Below are 20536 nucleotides of genomic sequence, written 5' to 3'. Positions count from 1 at the left end.
AAAACAAAACACAAGTGTAAACACAAACAAACACAGTCAATGACAACCCGGAAGTGCATGCTATCTGACTCTGAATACATAAATGTTATGAAACTTCCTCAAATATTCACACAGTCGTGAGACCCACATGAAAGATTATGACTTAGTAAAGATCTACCGAGAAGAACACTGTGACTAAAAATGTGACCAAACACAAAAAATGTATGTGTTAATATATTTTTCTCTCTACAGCGAGACCTCAACAATATTCTGCCGTAGAGAAAACAGCCAATCAGGTAAATAATCTTAAATTGTGCCTACATGCTTTTATTCTTAAAAACACTTCTAGATTTCACTTTTATGTTCACTCCTACAGGGCCGTGATGCAGCAGAGCTGAGTTATGCTGCTTTACATTTCAATAAGAAGAACACCAAAAGAGTGACAAGAAAGAGAGAGAAACCTGAAGACTGTGTTTATACTGAAGTGTCGTATGCTACCTAGATAATACTTCTAATTTAATTTGTTTAATTTATTAATGAGGTTTACTTTTCAGGAGGAAAATTTATTATGTCTCTTTGGTCAGCGTTCTCATGTCTTGTGATGGTTAATCATGATATTGATTAAAGATGTGAGGGTAAAAATCTAAAATAATTATCAAAAAATCAAACTGTGTCGTTTTTTCTGTGTAATCCTGTGAGTAAAGTTCAGCACAGCCACCAAAAATTCTCTTTATGTCTTGTCAATACTAAAACTATTCAGATTGTTATAAAGACCTAAAATCTAACTTGAGCTAAACTGATTTTCAGACGATTGTGCAAAACAGTCAGTAATGGTAAATGGTCTGCACTTATATAGTGCTTTTTTAACCGTAGCGGTTCCAAAGTGCTTTACACTGGTCCTCGTTCACTCATTCACACACACGCTCACACACCAATGGTAGCAGAGCTGCCATGCAAGGCGCTAACTTGCCATTGGGAGCAACTTGGGGTTTAGTGTCTTGCCCAAAGACATTTCGGCATGTGGAGTCACGTGGGCCGGGAATCGAACTGCCAACCCTACAATTAGTGGACAACCCACTCTACTGCCTGAACCACAACTGCCCAGTAACTGTACACCTACAAAGTGAACTATAATGAGTTTTTATTGGTCACATATACAGTAGAGCACAGTGAAATTGTTTTCTTCGCATACCTCAGCATGTCAGTAAGCTGGGGTCAGAGCGCAGGTCAGCCATGATAGGGCGCCCCTGGAGCAGAGAGGGTAAAGGCCTTGCTCAAGTGAACAGGCTTGAACCCCCGACCTTCCGATCAGTAACCCAGAGCCTTAACCGCCAAGCCACTACTGACAACTACAGTATGCAGTAGGTGGACCTGATAAAATGGCCAGTGAAAGCAGATGATAATGATTGTGTACATACATTTACATTTATGGCATTTGGCTTATCCAGAGCAACTTACATTAATCTCATTTATACAACTGAGCAGTTAAGGATTAAGGGCCTTGCCCAAGGGCCCAACAGTGATAGTTTAGCAGTGCTGGTGCTTGAACTCCTTTTGATCAGTAACCCAGAGCCTTTAACCACTGAGATACCACTGCCCACATGAGGGTGAACATGTGGTATAGGGACAATATTCTCATTTCCTGGTCTTGTGGCTAAGCACTGTTTGTATAATACAAATCAATGTTTTAGTTTTGCATCTATATTTCGGATGTCTTTATATTCTAATTATTTATATACACCGATCAGCCATAACATTAAAATCACTGAGAGGTGAAGTGAATAACATTGATTATCTCATTACAGTGACATCTGTCAAGGGGTGGGATATATTTGTTAGGCAGCAAGTGAAATGTCCGTTCTTGAAGTTGATGTGTTGGAAGCAGGAAAAATGGGCAAGTGTAAGGATCTGAGTGACTTTGACAAGGGCTAAATTGCGATGGCTAGATGACTGGGTCAGAGCATCTCCAAAACGGCAGGTCTTGTGGTGTGTTCCCAGTATGCACTGGTTAATACCTACCAAAAGTGGTCCAAGGAAGGACAACTGGTGAACTGGCGACAAGGTCATGTCCAAGGCTGATTGATGTGCATGGGGAGTAAAGGCTAGCCAATCCGGTCTGGTCCCACAGAAGAGCTACTGTAGCAACTGCTGGCTATGATTGAAAGATGTCAGAACACACAATGCATTGCAGCTTGCTGCATATGGGGCTTCATAGCCACAGACCAGTCAGACTGCACATGCTGACCCCTGTCCACTGCCTACACTGGACGTGAGCATCAGAACTGGACCATGGATGGTCTGATGAATCACATTTTCTTTTACGACATGTTGACGGCCTCGTGCATGTACGTCGCTAACCTGGGGAAAATGGCACCAGGATGCACTATGGAAAGAAGGCAGTAGCTCAAGGTGTTGACTCGGCCTCCAAACTACCCAGATCTCGATCCGATAGAGCATCTATAGAATGTCCTGGACAAACAAGTCTGATCCATGGAAGCCCCACCGTGCAGCTTACAGGACTTTCAGGTTTTGCTGTTAAGATACCACAGCACACCTTCAGAGGTCTTGTGGAGTCCATGCCTCAGTGCGTCAGAGCTGTTTTGTTAGATACAAAGTGTACCTACAAAATATTAATCAGGTGGTTTTAATGTTATGAATGACTTTGAGAAAACTGTATGAACAATTTTGGTTAAACTTCAAAAAATTTACATATAGAATTTACATAGGAAAACACAGATAAACTTGAAAAGACTACTCTGAATCACTCTAATGAAACACTTACAGCACACACCATACTATATTTGTGTTACAGTTACAACTAACACTAACACTAATAGTGTCAACAGTCTCACAGTAAACACCACCACATATGTCATCTCACGTTTAACAAAGCACTCGTGTACGTGAGTTGTATTACAGTCTGCGAGTGGACAATTTTTTTTTTATGTCTACATACAAAAAATGTCAAATTTGAAGAACATTTGTTGTTTGTTTTTTCCTTATTGATCGCTAGTAGTGGGTAAACTTTAACAACATGTAGAAAAAACACATATTCAAAAATATCTATCCATCTATCCATGTTCTACCGCTTACTCCTTTTCCAGGGTCACAGGGAGCCTGAGGCCTATCCCAGGGAGCATCGGGCACAAGACGGGGTACACCCTGGACAGGGTGCCAGTCCATCGCAGGGCACAATCACATACACACTCATTCATACACTACAGACAATTTGGACATGCATCAGCCTACCATGCATGTCTTTGGACTCGGGGAGGAAACCGGAGTACCTGGAAGAGCCCCAGCAGGACTCAAACCCCCAACCCTAGAGGTGTTAGGCAAACATGCTAACCATTAAGCCACCGTGCGATATTCAAAAACATTTTTCTGTTGTTGTACAAACAGGACACTGGATATAAATTTTAATAATCTACTTAAAAAATAATTTAAACTTGAAATGTATGATGACAGTCTATTAGATACCGCAGCTCTGTAACTTAGAGTTAATCTAAGATGTGCTTCTTTCCATCCATCTACAGAAACAGACATATGAATACAAAATGTTCCAGACAATTTTATCTGCAGTAACTTATAACTAAAGCATTGCTGTAAAAGAAGCGCATTTATGCATTTATTTTATCAATCTTTAACATTTTTTTAAACTTAATTACAGTACATTAATGAAGGTCAACACAGGGGAAGTGAAAAAGTCTTCTTTTTTTTTAATCACAATGATGTTCATTGTTAATTGAGGTTAAATATTGCACACTTAAAAAAAAACATGAAGTGCTTTAAACGTGTGTAGAAGTAAAAAAAATCATTGATTATTAATGTTAGATACAAACATACAGTTGTATTTCACATCAGAGTACACACAATCCTCCGATAAACCAGTTTTTCTTTTATCAGCTTTGGCTTTCCTGTTGGCGAATTGCAAAGCTGCGTAGTTCAGTGTTTCAGCATCGGATTCCTGAAAATTTAATTAAATTAAATTAAATTAAAATTTATGCAAAGCTGAGTATATCGACTGTATGAATTGCATGAAAACGACTATATGTAGCAGTATATTATTTAACATCATATTAATAATATACAGTAGATGTGAACAGTGGCCAGAAGGGAGACTCATGCATGACTGAAGTAAACTTTGTCATATCTACCCAAAAAAAAAAAAAAAAGCTGAATTACTCATACAGTATTATATATATATATATATATATATATATATATATATATATATATATATATATATATATATATATATATATATATAATTTATTTTTATTTTTTTTTCACACGTACCCTCATTCCTGGAGAATCCTCTATTGAAGCGTTCACTATTAATACAGAAACATACTCATTCAGTCATTTTAAGAATTCTGGAATAAAGGTAATTATTATCTGATCACAAAAGCACTTACGTTTTCTTCTCCTCAGTATGAAATAAATGAGACAGAAAATCAGAAGTGCGCACAAACCCAAAGCCATTCCCAAACCGAGCACTGTCGAGTGTAGAGATCTGATCATTTCTGATTCTGTTATTTCACAACATTATTTTTACATTAGTACAATTGATGTTCTAGGTGAATTGTATTTTATGAATTAATTATGAATTACATTTTACCTGTTTTCTTGTGTGTGTTCATGTTACTGTTGTTTCCATGCAGTGTTGGTTCACACACCACTGAATTATCACACAGAGCTGGTTTAGATGTTTCTGATGCAGTAGTAACATGATCACCTATAAACATTTATCATGATTCACTCACTAAATGTAAAGTCTGAATGTCATTGTTGTTAAAGTGACCTAACACAGTTAACATTTCACTACTTCACATCCTAACCGTAATAAAAAGCCAAACATCACTGCATTTAACCAGATTAATATTAGTAGAACTCCTACCTTTAATTTTTAAATAAGTCCCGTCTGCAAACACGAGTGCACAGTAGTACGTGGCTTCATCAGACATCGTGGTGTTTGAAATGGTCATATTGAAGCAGTTTCCATGTTTTTTTATTCGGAAACGAGGATTTTGGAATTCACTGTAAAATGTTTCTCCAGCAGTTTTAAAGAATCTGACTATAATCTGAGGCTGTTTTCTGTTTTGTTGCTTAAACCAGATTATTTCTTCGTCTACTTTTTCGAAAAGACAGCATTGCAGAGTGGCCGAGTTGCCGATATCCACACTGAGCTTTTTATCAGACTGATAAACACCTGGCTTTGGGGATTGTGCAGTAACCCAGAGTCTACCAGACTGGCCTGTATCTAGAAAAAAAAAATGCATTCATTAGGTAAAGAATGCAGTTCAGATATTATTATTATTATTATTATTATTATTATTATTATTATTATTATTATTATTATTATACATCAAGAATTCTTAAAAAATCACCTTAAAGCTGAGGTTCTCAAACTTTTTGTAACCAGGCACCCCTTTAACTTTAAAATAAATTACACAGACCCCCTCAGCAGAGATTTATTTTTAATTAACCTAATCCAGTTATTCAAATACTGTATAAGGCTCATTATTTACATATGTACAATAATATTTTGGCTATGTATTGAAGCTATAGCACTTTTTATTCCTATGGTTAGGAAATATTTCTGGAAACATTGGGTCCAAGTTGATATTATTAGACCAACTTGTTTTGATTTTTTTGAGTTTTGGTTGATCCAAAATCAAATTTAAGTGAGGAGTCAAACAGATTAATAACTATACGTATAATACATTTCTTAATGTTGGGTTGTGATTTCCACCACTTTAACCAATAAATAAATAAATATATACATGCATACATACATACATACATACATACACAGAACACTTTGCCTTAAAGGAATAATATTGGAGTTGCTAATACATACAGAGTAATAGGCTCCATAGATTTTTCAAAAACTTTTAATTAGAAATCTTTAAATAAAAAATACCTCACAAGATGCAAATAAATGAAACATAATAAAAACTGTACATATTACTTACACATGGTGCTGATGATCAGTACTAAATTCCAGGAACCAGTCATTTTTAATTTCTTAGAAATTTTACAGTGTTTGTATCTCATTTAAGAAGAGAATATGAATGCGTTTGAAGCACAGTTCGAATTTATATTTATACCCTATAGGCGGTCTTTACTAACCACGCCCCAGAATTTGACATTAGCCCTAAAAAAATATATGATGTATCAAACAAGCATATCATATTCTCATCCACCTACATCTCCCCCACATTTTTCTGTATCTGTGCTTTGGTGTTACACAGAGATATCAAAAATGATAGAATGGAAAATGTGGTTTACTTGAATTGCTATGTGAGTCAGCACCCACATCTCATTGTAACGGCTATTTTAATCTGAGTAAAATCTTGCCTAAATACTAATGGCCATCTGGGCCAAAGAAGGTTGTATAGCATTTGAATTTCAGCATTTGACAGGGGCTATTTTTATTGTAGGACCCTACGGTAGAGTTCAAAATACAGAGGAGCGAGATGAAGCTTAGTTCACCAATAAAAGACATGAGATATTTTCCATCCATTTTATCTTATTTATCCTACAAAGGGTTGCAGGGGAGTCTGGAGTCAATCTCACCACAGGGCTCAATCGCACACACACACTCATACACCAAGGATAATTTATATACACCAATCAGTCTACAACTCATGTATTTGGACTGGGGGAGGAAACCGGAGTACCCGAGGAAAGCCCCTGAGGCTCTGGAAGAACATGCAAACTCCGCACACACAGGGAGGAGGTGGGAATGGAACCGCAACCTTGGAGGTGCAAGGAAAACATGCTAACCACTAAGCCCCTGTGCACCCCTCCCCCCACCAGAGATAAAACAATAAAAGCTGATGTTTGAGGAACAGTTCTGAAATACTGATAATTCATCCATCCATCCATCTTATATACTGCTTATCCTTCCTTCAGGGTCACGGGAACCTGGAGGAAGGTGCCAATCCATCGCAAGGCACAATACTGATAATTTTTATTTTATTTTATTTTATTAGACATTGATTATTATATTGCAATGACTTATATGAGAAATATTATGCATTAATATTAAGTAATTATTAATACAGTCAAGAACACAGTTCTCTCCTATCTTAATTTATGTTCTCTCTTCTCCAAGAGGGTGCAGGTGTCACTGTAGGGGTCACTGTTTTTAACCTGAAAATTGCTCATTTGTTTATAATCAGTATTGAATTCCATGCTTCATCATTTCTAAACTGTCCTATGTTGTATTTATTACATTTATAGCTTTACTTGTAATAAGAACTCCCATTTAGTCAAACCTGCTAAAACTAGGCCAACACAATACAAACTACGGGGCACTATGTTAATTAAAGATAGAAAGCCATCAGGTTGATCTTCCCCACTCCATCACAACCATCCCTCCACTGCTGGAAACCCATCACAGGCCAGGTTTTATGATAACAGCAGTGGCTAGTACCCCTGATAACATTATACGGGCATGAGGTGTGGGTATTCTGGGCATATTCATCCCAAAGGAAAAACCAATCCTTAGATGAGCTCCAGCATATCTGCAGAGACGTCACACACATTCTATGTTTGGTCTCTCCAACTGCCCATTTGTACTCTAGACTCAATGGCTTGGGTGTGAGTCTGATAATGACGCACAGATGCATCATAAAGGCCCTCCAGACTTGTGAATTGAACTGGGTACCTGTATCCAAGACAATGTCCTATGGAAGACCAAACTGACAGAATATGTGGTGTAACAGAGCTTCATCAGTATGATCTACCACTACCAGAATGATGGTGTTACCTTCTAACTATGGAAAATCAGTGATCCAATGAATCCAATGAGACTCGAGCCCAGGGCCATTGGAGTACTGGAAGGGGCTCCAAAGTTACTGCTGGTAGATATCTGGAGGAGATATCTTAAACAGGATGAGAAATCTTTGCACATCAGAGTGGAGACTGGGCCACCAGCAGCCGTCATCTAATAACTGCTCAGTTCCAGTGAGTAACAGCAGCCTGTGGCTATGGATACATATGGTCAAGTGATAAGCTAGGGTATACACCATCATAGATGTTGTGACACTTGGACTGGTGTCATCTGCTACTGCTTCAGAGATCTCTTGAGGATTAGAGCAACCAAGCAGTTAATGTCTATAATAGGTAGTGGTGGTGATCTACAGGTGCTTGATTATGGTCTCATGACCGAGTGTGTGCATTTCTGCTCTCAGTGCAAGGCCTTTAGAAATGAGTGATTGAGAATGGAATAATGAACAGGGTCCACCTATACCTGATGCACGGGTTATGATGATCCATGTAGATAACTAAGAGGTAGAGGGCCCCGAAAAGCCAGTGACACCTTTCCTTGAGGACCAGCATAATTGCAAGGAGCTCTCAGTTGCCCACGTCATAATGGGGTGTAGTTTAACCAGAGCCCCTCGTCTCTGTGAGTACATAGCTCCTACTCATATATCCAAAATGAAGGGCAGAGATGAACAAAAACAGGTGTTCAGTTATACACCTGAATGAAGTCCCAGGGTCAGTCATGCAACATGTATAGTAACTTCATCTCAGCTCTTTAAGAGGCCATGCTACACCACCGGCAGCCAGCAGAAGGCAGCAGTGCTCACACAGTGAGAGCAGATGTTCCAAAGAACTCATTTACCCAGAATCCTCCACACTGATTAAGTTGGATTGCATGCACCTGACAGGCAGGATATTTAAGGCCGGCATATGATGGTGCTGTTTGTTGCACCTTTGTAGAGGGGTGACCAGTATGGTAAGACAGAACTTTGTTTGGGCATGAACTAAGAAGAACTAGAAATATCAATCAAAATGGGAAGAAACTGAAGAGAGGGGAAATGATTAAAGAAAGATGGGATAAGTGAGTATTGAAGATAAGGCAGAATTGGAAAGATGCAAAAACTTAAAGATAAACAAAAAATATTTCTGGTAGTATATAAAGTGAAAACTACTCTCCTTGAAGAGTTCCAAGTTTTGGAAGGGTATAAAGATTTTTGTTTGAGAGCGCCATTTAGGCATCTCCTTTGTCTGGGTTTTCCTGCCTTTTTCTGACATTGATTTATAAACTCGGCAAAAAAAAAAAAAAAAAAGCGTCCCTTTTTCAGGAGACGGTATTTGAAAGATAATTTTGTAAAATCCAAATAAGCTTTACAGATCTTTATTGGAAAGGGGTTAAATGACATTTTTCCTGCTTGTTCAGTGAACCATAAATGATTATTGCACATTCACCTGTGGAACAGTCCTTAAGACACGAACAGTTTACAGGCGGGAGATGATTAAGGCCACAGTTAGAATAACTTGGGACAGATGAAAACATTAGAAGAAAGATGTCTAGGGTTCCTGCTCACCTGTGTGAACATGCCATAGACCTGCTGCAGGGAGGCATGAGGCCTGCAGATGTGTTCAGAGCAATAAACTGCAATGTCTGTAATGTAAGGCACCTAAAACAGTGCTACAGGGAGACAGGAAGGACATCTGATCGTCCTTGCAGTGGAAAATTACATGTAACCATACCCCCCCCCCGCGCCTGCCCCTCCCCCCCGGACGTGATCAAGAACTTGTAAATGGCCTGGTGGAACAGTGAGGGAACATCTCACAGCAAGTACTGACCGATCTGGTGCAGTCCATGAGGGTGAAATATACAGTAGTACTTAACACAGCTGGAGAACACCAGATACTGACTGTTCGACCTCCACTTTATTCAGGGACTCATTATTCCATTTCTGTTCTCAGCTGTTGAATGTTTTTATGTTAATACAAATATTTACACATGTTAAGGAACTTGCTGGAAATAAAAGCTGTTGTCTGTGAGAGGAAACTTCTCTTTTTTTTGGCTGTGTTTAGGTGTTCCTGCCCCATCTGTAGCCTTTCCACCTAGTGGCACTGTTACAGCACATGCCATGAACCACAGAGCTCCATGGTTGTAGCCCTGCTTGGGGCACTAATCACTTTTACGCTCTTCCTGCAACCTTATTATTCACTTTTATATAACCAATTTCCCTTTTCACTCATTTGCATGGTTTCTCACTCTGCAATTGGGTCCACAATGAACCATCCTGTTACATGTTTGGTTAACTGATGTTAAATGAGTTGTGTTATGATGTTGTTTCCCTGATTAACTCTGAGGATCAGGTCTCTTTGGGCACCTAGCAAGTTCAAACCTTCTGCAACAAAGACCGACTTTTCTTTGCAATCTTCTGACACCTTAGATGGATTTAGTGTTTATAAAAACCTCTTGTTTTCATTTTTTCTTGACATGCTTAAATGTGAGGTGATGGTACACTGTAACCTAAAGTTGAAGCACTATAAGAAGGAAAAACACTTCTAAACATGATGGCAAAATGGCCCTGTGTACACGAAGCTTATTGTGTAGGGTGAAAACTTTATTTGATTATCTACGTAACATATGGCTGTATCTGATGACGAACAGTGTTAATAATTTCACAGTCCAATATAAAAATTTCTGATGTATAATTTACTTATAGCAAGAAAGCAAAAAGTACTATTTATTTATTTATTTATTTATTTATTGCCTCTAATTGTGAAGGCAGAAATGACATTTAATACTCCTCACTGTATTCTCTGGTTTCTCATTCATACCAGTAAACCTGCCTGACTTTCTAAAATAAGCCATTTACATGGCTCAAGCCATGACATGGATGAATCGAACAGTCCCTGCCCCTAGTTAATCCATCCATCCATCTTCTACTGCTTACTCCTTTTCAGTGTCACGGGGAACCTGGAGCTTATCCCAGGGAGCATCAGGCACAAGGTGGGGTACACCCTAGACAGGGTGCCAGTACCCTAGTTAATTTCAATGTCGAAGTTCTTGACGTACATTTAAAACCATAACCCACACCCTTTAAAAAAAAAAATACACTAATAATGGACCATTACTTTTTTTCATTGTTAGTCATTTTGTTTAAACAGAAATGAGAAATTTTCTGAATAAAATGTAAGACCATGTTTGTGTTTTTTGTTTTTTTTTGTTAAATCAAGTAAGAAAAACTTAAATTATTCATTTTAATGCTTTTGTAGTTGTGGCATTATCTCATGATGAACAATGCTGAATGTTTAATTTTACATCAGAGTACACACATTCATCTGAGCCAGTTTTTCTTTTCTCAGCTTTGGCGTTCCTCTTTCGGAATTGCAAAGCGGCGTAATTCACTGTTTCAGCACCAGATTCCTGAAAAGAACAGAAATGCGAAAACATCAGTCCGGTTTAAACTGATAACCATACAGAACGGGTAACTGCACAACAGAATAAGTGCAGCACTCAAATAAAAGCTTGAGATTTTTGTGTACATCAAACTGACTGTATAGATTATTTTATAGAATTTACTTCACATATAAGGGAAATCAGGAGTAAGGCTAACTAGTGGAATGTACTGAAAAACAGGATTATCCGTACAGTGTATAATTCACATGTCACTTACTTAATGCAGCCTAAAGGACAAAGAATTTACTTATCTGAACACACACACACACCTGCCCCTTTCTTGGGGAACTTTCTATAGAAGTGTCCACTATTAATATGAGGAAGAAAAAAAAACATATTAGTCATTTTGATAATGGTCTTAAGTTAATTATCTGAGGAATAGCACTTACTTTTATCATATTTTCTTCTCAGTATGCAACAAGTAAGACAGAAATTCAGAAGTACACACAAGCCCAACGCCGTTCCCAAAGCGAACACTGTCAGATACAGATAAATATAAAACATTATTTCATATAACTCCATTGTACTGAACATAATGAAACTAGAATTAGTGCAGATGATTTTCTGGGCAAATTATAATTTAGAAGTTAAGTAGAAGAAATCTTACCTGTTTTCTCGTGTGTGCTACTGTTAGTGTCGTTTCCATGTAGTGTGATATTTTTGAAGTACTCTGAATTATCACACAGAGCTGGTTTAGATGTTTCTGATGCAATAGTAACATGATCACCTATGAAGATATCACCTAATGAACATTATCATGAATCGCTTACATTCTGTTGTTTAAGAAAACACAGTTAGCTTTCACTACTTCATTATTATTTGCCTTCCAGGTTGAACATGTTAATGGTAATAAGGGAGAAAAAAATACTACATTAAACCTGTAGCTTAATCAATTTTAGTGGAAATCCTACTTTTAATTTTTAAATAAGTTCCATCTGCAAACACAGTGTTGGGTCTCGTCAGTGCACAGTAGTACATGGCTTCATCAGACTGAATGATGTTTAAAACGGTCACATTGAAGCAGTTTGAAGATCTTTCTATATGGAAACGAGACTCTTGGAATCCATTGTAAAATGTTTCTTTAGCATCTTTAAATACCGTGACTATAATCTGAGGTTTTTCTCTGTTTGGTTGCTTAAACCAGTCTATTATTTGGATTTGTTCTCCAGAAACACAACACCGCAGAGTAGCCGAGTTTCCAATATTCACACTGAGCTCTTTATCAGGCTGATAAACTGGTGCCTCTGTGAGGGATTGTGCAGTAACCCAGCGTCTACCAGGTTGGACTGTATCTTTAAAAAAAAAAAAATAAATAAATGTGTTAATTGGGTAATGAATACAATTTAGATATTACTATGCACAGAGTTGTTAAATACAACCTTTAAAAAAAATTTAAAGTTAAAGCTACTTCTATATTAAGCTCTCAAATAAGTGCTTTAAGTTAAAGGCTATATGGATTTTATTAAAACTGTCTGGTAATTAGAAATCATTCCATATTCGCAATAACCAAGATGAAAAATGATGGGATTGCTCATATTACTTACACGTGGTCATGAAGATCAAAATTAAAATCCAGAAAGCGCTCATTTTTTCATTTCTTGGAGATTCCAGAGTGTTTTTGTATCTCATTTAACAACAGTATATGAATGTGCTTGAACCGTGGTTTGAATTTATACTTGTACTATAGGCGGTCTCTACTGACCACGGCCCCAAATGAGATGGGATTGGCTCTAATACTACACCAAAAGACATGAAATACTAGCACGTGGTATTCTGATGTATCTTTCACCTATCGTACCTTTTTTTTTGTTCCATTTGGTGGTGTTTTGGTGTTGCACAGAGATGAGATCATGACATGAAAGATGTTATGACAGAATGGAAAATGTGGTTTTATGTCTACACTCAGGTGTGATTACACTAACATCTCTTTGTTCATTTTAACTTCCTTGTTCATTTTAACTTCCTTGTTCATTCAACTGGCCCAGAGAGTAATGGTCATCTGGGCCAACGGTGCATGTCATACATTGACATTTCATCATTGTGCCTTTAATACACTAGGCCTGACAGTAGTGTTCAAACTACAGGGGATAATGATCATGTATTTCAGTTTATTAAGGATATATCAATCATTTTATTATTAATTCATGCAGCAAATTTGTATCAAATGCTTATACTTTATATACACTGTATTTTTATATATAGCAGTTCTGATAATTAGTGTCTGCATTTGTACATACATTACATAGCATACATATGTACATACACAATATCCCTAAAGCATTGCCTCTTATTTTTAGTATGACAGTCATCACATAAAACACCGTACATCAGTCATGTGATTTGTGAGCTAAACACTGGGGTCAAAAATAAATGTGCAAATACATGAGTATTATAGTTTATTACTGTAAGTACTGCGATAGTCACTGCATTGTAATAAAGTAAACTTGTATATGTTATTTTAACTTTTTTATTTCAATCAAAGTTTGTACTTCTCTCATACTGACTGAGATTAAGCTAATTAACCACAGGAGAAGAAAAAATCATAAAATTCATAGCTCTTTTTCCCCCCAATATAGTTCTAGAGATGTCCGTATCAATATTATCGGACTTTCCCATGTTGGAAAACTCCATTACAGCTTTATCTCTGACTCTTACACACACTGACACTGGACACTGCTTCCATAAATGTAAAATAAAATCTGGAACGTCTATCTTTTTCATTTTTGAGCGCATGAAATTGAATGCAACCCAAAAGTCCACCTTAAACAGTGCAGTTGAACTCACTGAAGTTCTAAAGTCACGGCCTGCTCTGTGACCTGAAACTGAGCAGTTATTTAATGGGCTGATGTTCTATTATAAAGTCAATAAGTGAAGTGTGAATGTCAAAACATATAGTAAAGGTCAAACACACACAGGACTGTATCATTATCATTAAATTACAGTACATTGCAATAAAGTAAACGTTCTTGTACAATTCAACTAAATCCTTTGCACACCTAGATTTCTCTATCGGAGATGGACGCTGCCCCCTAGTGGTTAAAACTATTCTATATTGAAATATTAATTTGTGTGACTAGTTGATTGGTAGAAACTGTAGAAGGTTGTGAGTTTAAATGTAATTAAACTTAATCCAACTTTCAGAACTCTGGTCTGGTGAACTGAACTATGGGATCGCTTTGGCCGAGTAGCATACATGCTCTGCTGCCTTCAAATCTCATCATTTCTCAGGAGCGTGCAAATGTCACCCACAAAAGCTGTTGAAGTAAGATTCTGCCTTCTGGTTGGACTCTAAAAACATCAGCATGTAGTCTAAAGACTGTGTCCCAATCCACTTACTAAATAGTGTTGTAAAATAGTATACCCTGTATAGTAACATGGATTTTGCATACTATTTACTGTGCTGGTTTGTGGTTTGGAACGGAGCAGAAGTAAGTATTGATTACATAACACAAAAAGAAGCATTGCTTTATATTATACATTTTACATTAAGTCAGTGATCATGGACTAATTCCTATATATCATTGTTTTAATGTGTTATGCCCTTTAACTCATGTATGTAATTATATGAAGGTTGACGTTAAAGCTGCAGTACCAAATCAACAATTTGGTCAATTCTTTAGGTTAAAAATGAAGAAAAATCAATTATTGAGCAAGGTCATAAAAAAAAAAAGCAGTGTTCAAGTGTCGCCTTACCTTACCCTGATTAGCAATGGCAAGCTTTTTTGAGCTGTCAGGTCAAATTTTCCGGGAACTGTCAGTTTGACATCTTGTCTTTCCATGATAACGTCACGTCCGTAAACAGAAGGAAGGCCCGGCTACTACAGTTTATCACGTATGTGGGTGCTGACGATGGTGGAGTGTTTGTAGCTTGTTCTTACAGCAGTTGCTTAGAATTTAAAGTTGTCATCTAGAAGGCTGATTTTAAACACAATCATCGTTGACCTCTGGGGAATTAGCTGTTGTCAAAATCAATACGCCTCAAACTGCGGAGAGCCTGCAATCAAAAAGGGAACGCGACAGAGCCTGCGCTAAAATGAGAAATATCAGCATGGTATTGAGAGGTGGCGAAAACTCTAAGGTCGGAAGGGATTGAAGACTAACACTTTTATTTCTGCTGAACAGGTAAGACATTTCAGTGGCTCAATAGGTAGCTAGCTAACATTAGCGCACTTGTTCGCTTGATCCAGCTACGTATTGAGTTTCCTAATGTTGTTTTATTGTTTTGTTGTGCTATGGTCTATGGTCAGTGTGGTAAGTTGCACTTCTTTTCTGCTAGCTATGAGAGAGAGAGTGATAGACCTCTACTTCAAAAAAAAAAACCCAGCATATCTACTGCCACCCTGTGTCAAGTATTAGAGCTAATATACAACTCATACGTATACCTCAAACCATCAGATTCATCCACACAGAGGAGCTATGCCGAAGCACAACCCACATAAATAAATAAATAAATAACTCTGCAAGCAATTTTATGTTTCAAACAGAGATGGCGAGAAAGAGGCAAAGGTTCAGTACTGCAGCTTTAAAATGACTCCTCTGACATGTATTAATGTATTAATATTGTATGAGGTTTACTTTCAGTTACTTGACATGTTGGAGAGGAACATAAAAACAGAAAATGTTAGTATTACAGGATGCAAAAGGAATTGTTTTTAGGCGTATTTTTCTGGCACCATGGACAGCCACAAAATCCTGACCAGTAAATTAAATATGTCGTATAAAGGCATTCTGACTTTCAATTTAGTGTACAGGAATGTAGTTTGGAAACTTCAAAATGCAAACATTAATCAAAATAAAATATGAACTGCTGTCCTTCATAAGCATCCTGTATTATTAATGTTGTAGTATCTAAATCACCTATCTATGACCTTGAATGTAGAGAATAATTCACAAAAAGAAAACACAAGGCACATTGAACTTTTAATGAGCATTAAACAACTTCATAGAATTGTGTATATATTTTTATTTATTTATTTATTTATTAAACATTGAAATCTCTTTTCTTCTTCAAGAAGCTCTCCAGTCAGGGCCATGAGCTGACATTGTGAAAACAGATCGAACAGTATACCAAATACAGGGGGAAAAAAACAAAGAACAAGGAAACAGCTCCTTTCCCAGCAGTGTCCAGGGCAGGAAATGTCTCATCTCTTAACTATCTACAGTGCAGCAAATTTAGCATCTGGAAAAGATATTCTGTAAGGTCATAAAGGTCAATTCTGGAAACAGACCACAGGACAACCTTCCTTCTACCTCAGATGATCTCCATATCCACTCCAGAAAGCAATGATGTGGCTCAAAAGTAATTGGACAATTGACTCCTATGCAGTTTCATGGCCAGGCATGGCCTGTTTCCTCATTATTTCATACCATATTAAGGAGATTAAAGGTCTGGAGTTTATTCCATGTGTTGACTTTGCATTTACTAGATGGTCCTGGGAACACTCAATGTGCAGTCCAAAGAGATGTCGATGCAGTTGAAGGAGGCCATCATTAGGCTGAAAAAACAAAACAGACCTTTCAGAGAGATGGCAGAAACTTTAGGAGTCACCAAATCAATTATTTGGTACATTCTTAAAAAGAAGGAATACACTGAGCACAGCAACACCAAAAGCCCTGCAAGACCATGGAAGACAACTACAGTGATTGAATCCAGAATTCTTTCATTGTTGAAGAAAAACCCATTCAAAGAATCTAGCCAGGTCAAGAACACTCTAGAGGATGAATGTGTATCCTTCTTTTTAAGTCTACAATTAAGACACACCTTCATGAATGTACAGTATCTCAAGTGAGTACACCCCTCACATTTTTGTAAATATTTGATTATATCTTTTCATGTAACAACACTGAAGAAATGACACTTTGCTACAATGTAAAGTAGTGAGTGTACACCTTGTGTAACAGTGTAAATTTGCTGTCCCCTCAAAATAACTCAACACACATCCATTAATGGCTAATCCGCTGGCAACAAAATTGAGTACACCCCTAAGTGAAAACGTCCAAATTGGGCCCAATTAGCCATTTTCCCTCCCCGGTGTCATGTGACTTGTTAGTGTTTCAAGGTCTCAGGTGTGAATGGGGAGTAGGTGTGTTAAAATTGGTGTCATCGCTCTCACACTCGCTCTCACACTCTCTCATACTGTTCACTGGAAGTTCAACATGGCACCTCATGGCAAAGAACTCTCTGAGGATCTGAAAAAAAGAATTGTTGCTCTACATAAAGATGGCCTAGGCTATAAGAAGATTGCCAAGACCCTGACACTGAGCTGCAGCACGGTGGCCAAGACCATACAGCGGTTTAACAGGATAGGTTCCACTCAAAACAGGCCTCGCCATGGTCGACCAAAGAAGTTGAGTGCACATGCTCAGCGTCATATCCAGAGGTTGTCTTTGGGAAATAGACGTATGAGTGCTGCCAGCATTGCTGCAGAGGTTGAAGGGGTGGGGGGGTCAGCCTGTCAGTGTGCAGACCATATGCCGCACACTGCATCAAATTGGTCTGCATGGCGGTCATCCCAGAAGGAAGCCTCTGATGATGTGCAAAAAAGCCTGCAAACAGTTTGCTGAAGACAAGCAGACTAAGGACATGGATTACTGGAACCATGTCCTGTGGTCTGATGAGACCAAGATAAACTTATTTGGTTCAGATGGTGTTAAGTGTGTGTGGTGGCAACCAGGTGAGGAGTTCAAAGACAAGTGTGTCTTGCCTACAGTCAAGCATGGTGGTGGGAGTGTCATGGTCTGGGGCTGCATGAGTGCTGCCGGCACTGGGGAGCTACAGTTCATTGAGGGAACCATGAATGCCAACATGTACTGTGACATACTGAAGCAGAGCATGATCAGTATGCAGTATTCCAGCATGATAACGATCCCAAACACACCTCCAAGACGACCACTGCCTTGCTAAAGAAGCTGAGGGTGAAGGTGATGGACTGACCAAGCATGTCTCCAGACCTAAACACTATTGAGCATCTGTGGGGCATCCTCAAACGGAAGGTGGAGGAGCACAAGATCTCTAACATCCACCAGCTCCGTGATGTTATCATGGAGGAGTGGAAGAGGACTCCAGTGGCAACCTGTGAAACTCTGGTGAACTCCATGCCCAAGAGGGTTAAGGCAGTGCTGGAAAATAATGGTGGCCACACAAAATATTGACACTTTTTGGGCCCAATTCGTACATTTTCACTTAGGGATGTGCTCACTTATGTTGAAGCGGTTTAGACATTAATGGCTGTGTGTTGAGTTATTTTGAAGGGACAGCAAATTTACAGTTACACAAGCTGTACACTCACTACTTTACATTGTAGCAAAGTGTCGTTTCTTCAGTGTTGTCACATGAAAAGATATCATCAAATATTTACAAAAATCTGAGGGGTGTACTCACTTTTGTGAGATACTGTATATGGAGTATACAGTATGGGCTGCATTTCACATGGGCTGCATCCAAAATCAGGTAATGTGTCAGTATGTACTGAATTCCATGCAGTACTTACTACACGGCCCTTGAAACAGTATGCACTAATTAGTATGTGTGTCGTATGAATACAATCCCGGCCATACTGCATCCACCATGTTCTCATTTTCATGTGACCTTCAGTGTCATCATGAACAGAATTTTAAAGGGACCACCAGATTAAAACAACCATGCTAATGGCAAAATGCACATCAGGAAAGTTAACTGAATTAGTAATGTAAAGTGGGCGGGGTTAACAGGCGGAGGTAAATTCACACCAGTCCCGTTGCATTATGGGATTTTTGACTCGAGTAGTGTCCATCAGTTGCACACTGCAAAGTATGCGATTTTGGACACAGCCATAGACTCAATCACTCTGCAGTAACACTGAACACAGCGTTTCTTCTGATCCTAAAATTGTGACATGTACAAACAGAGAAAAGGGTCAATAGATTAATAAATGATTGATTATGATGAAGTGAAATGAGGGGAATTATAAACTCAGCGTTAACCTAAATGTAGAGTTTAGATGTATAGCAGTCAGTGATGGAAGGAAGAGACTTCTCTCACACACACACACACACTCTTGTTCTAGAGGATATAGAACCATAGAATATTGTAATGCACAGGTATGATGGTGATAAATCATTTGTACATATATTATAGCAGATAATATAATTACAGTTTAAATGATTGGCTTTAGTATTTTTGAGTATCAGTTTTGTTTTAATTATACAGGCTACAGATGCAAAATGAACATCAGTTGCTTAAAACTGTTGTTGGCTGTCAGTTGTGGTCAGTCTTTACATGAGCTATTGTTAGTCTTCCTGTATAAGTGTGGCAAGTACGTGTCAGTGAGTATTTGTGGAAAAAATGTGTGACTGCAACGAACAGGCTGTTGTAATATATGTCAAACCTAAGTGTTTAACGTTCAGTAAACCAGTTCATGCCATGCCAAGATCTACTGTTAAACAATCAGCATTATCTATTCATTGAACAAAAACTTTCATGAAACTCAGGGTACACATTAAGTGTTCAGGAGGGGTGTACTGTAAAGCATTAAAAATGTGTAACGGAGAAAGTAAAACGCATGCACAAATCTGACATTTTGCAAAACATTTTCATTTATACATGGAAGATATTCTTAAATATTGTTTATACCTATATACACTATGGCCAAAAGTTTGTGGACACACCCAGATGTGACCTCAATGCCAGTGAACAGCCCAGGCCTCTTTGCCTGACATGAGTGCCTGATCTTACTAAAGCTCTTGTGGCTAAATGGACAAATCCTCACTCCTTACAGCCACACTCCAAAATCTAGTGGAAAGTCTTCAAGAAGAGTGGAGTTTATTATAACCGCAAAGGGAGGGGGGTGTATTTTGCATGTATACACACTACTGGTAAAAAGTTTAGACACACTCATTCTTTTTTATTTGTTTCCCACATTTTATAATGTAGTTATAATGTTTTTTTAATAATAATGTCATCAAAACTCTGGTGTAACACAAGTGGAACTATGGGAATTATGTTGTGATAAAAAATCCAAAATAAATCTAAATAATTGAGTTTAGTTTTAATGTCTTCAAAACTAGACGCCCTTTTTGTCTAGAATTTAGCAATAGCAAAATTCTAAATTTAAAATAGCAATTTCCAGAAATGTATTCTTGGCATTTTCTCGACCGATTTCTTGAGGAATTTCCCCGAGATGTTTTTAAAACAGTATTAAAGGAGTTCACACCAACGCTGGACTCTTATCGACTGCTTAAAATATAAACACACAGTACTAACATACAGTTAAACAGCTTCATTATTAGTAGATATATGCTGTAGTTCACACATGCACAGTCGCTCTCTCATGCTCTCTCTCGCTCTTGACAAGATAAAAA

General features: G+C 37.9%; 2 protein-coding genes across 2 annotated transcripts; both read right to left on the bottom strand.

Moving 5' to 3' along the window:
* Window positions 1-3675: 3675 nt before the first annotated feature.
* On the bottom strand, window positions 3676-6045 carry LOC100305001 (novel immune-type receptor 13). The gene is given in 6 exon segments (NM_001200241.1): window positions 3676-3946; window positions 4279-4313; window positions 4398-4478; window positions 4601-4717; window positions 4880-5242; window positions 5958-6045. Coding segments are annotated over 6 exon segments (756 nt in total). The 5' UTR covers window positions 6001-6045; the 3' UTR covers window positions 3676-3829.
* Window positions 6046-10514: 4469 nt separating this feature from the next.
* On the bottom strand, window positions 10515-12889 carry LOC124625979 (uncharacterized). The gene is made up of 6 exons (XM_017473912.3): window positions 12742-12889; window positions 12109-12489; window positions 11805-11924; window positions 11587-11673; window positions 11467-11504; window positions 10515-11164 (listed from the first exon to the last, which is right to left on the bottom strand). The coding sequence occupies exons 1-6, from the start codon at window positions 12824-12826 to the stop codon at window positions 11027-11029; spliced, it is 849 nt and encodes a 282-aa protein (XP_017329401.1). The 5' UTR covers window positions 12827-12889; the 3' UTR covers window positions 10515-11026.
* Between the last annotated feature and the right edge of the window lie 7647 nt (window positions 12890-20536).

Source organism: Ictalurus punctatus, chromosome 8 (genome assembly GCF_001660625.3).
Source record: "Ictalurus punctatus breed USDA103 chromosome 8, Coco_2.0, whole genome shotgun sequence".
NCBI lineage: Eukaryota > Metazoa > Chordata > Actinopteri > Siluriformes > Ictaluridae > Ictalurus > Ictalurus punctatus.
The sequence above is the reverse complement of the archived record's forward strand: the minus strand, read 5'-3'. Positions and strand labels throughout refer to the sequence as shown.

Coding starts and splice junctions, on each gene's coding strand:
- LOC124625979 (XM_017473912.3), bottom strand. CDS start 12,826: ATGAGATACAAAAACACTCTGGAATCTCCAAGAAATGAAAAAATGAGC. Junction 11,925..12,108: donor AACTTATTTAAAAATTAAAA/GTAGGATTTCCA, acceptor ATATCTTCATAG/GTGATCATGTTACTATTGCA. Junction 11,165..11,466: donor GTTCCCCAAGAAAGGGGCAG/GTGTGTGTGTGT, acceptor TGTTCTTTTCAG/GAATCTGGTGCTGAAACAGT.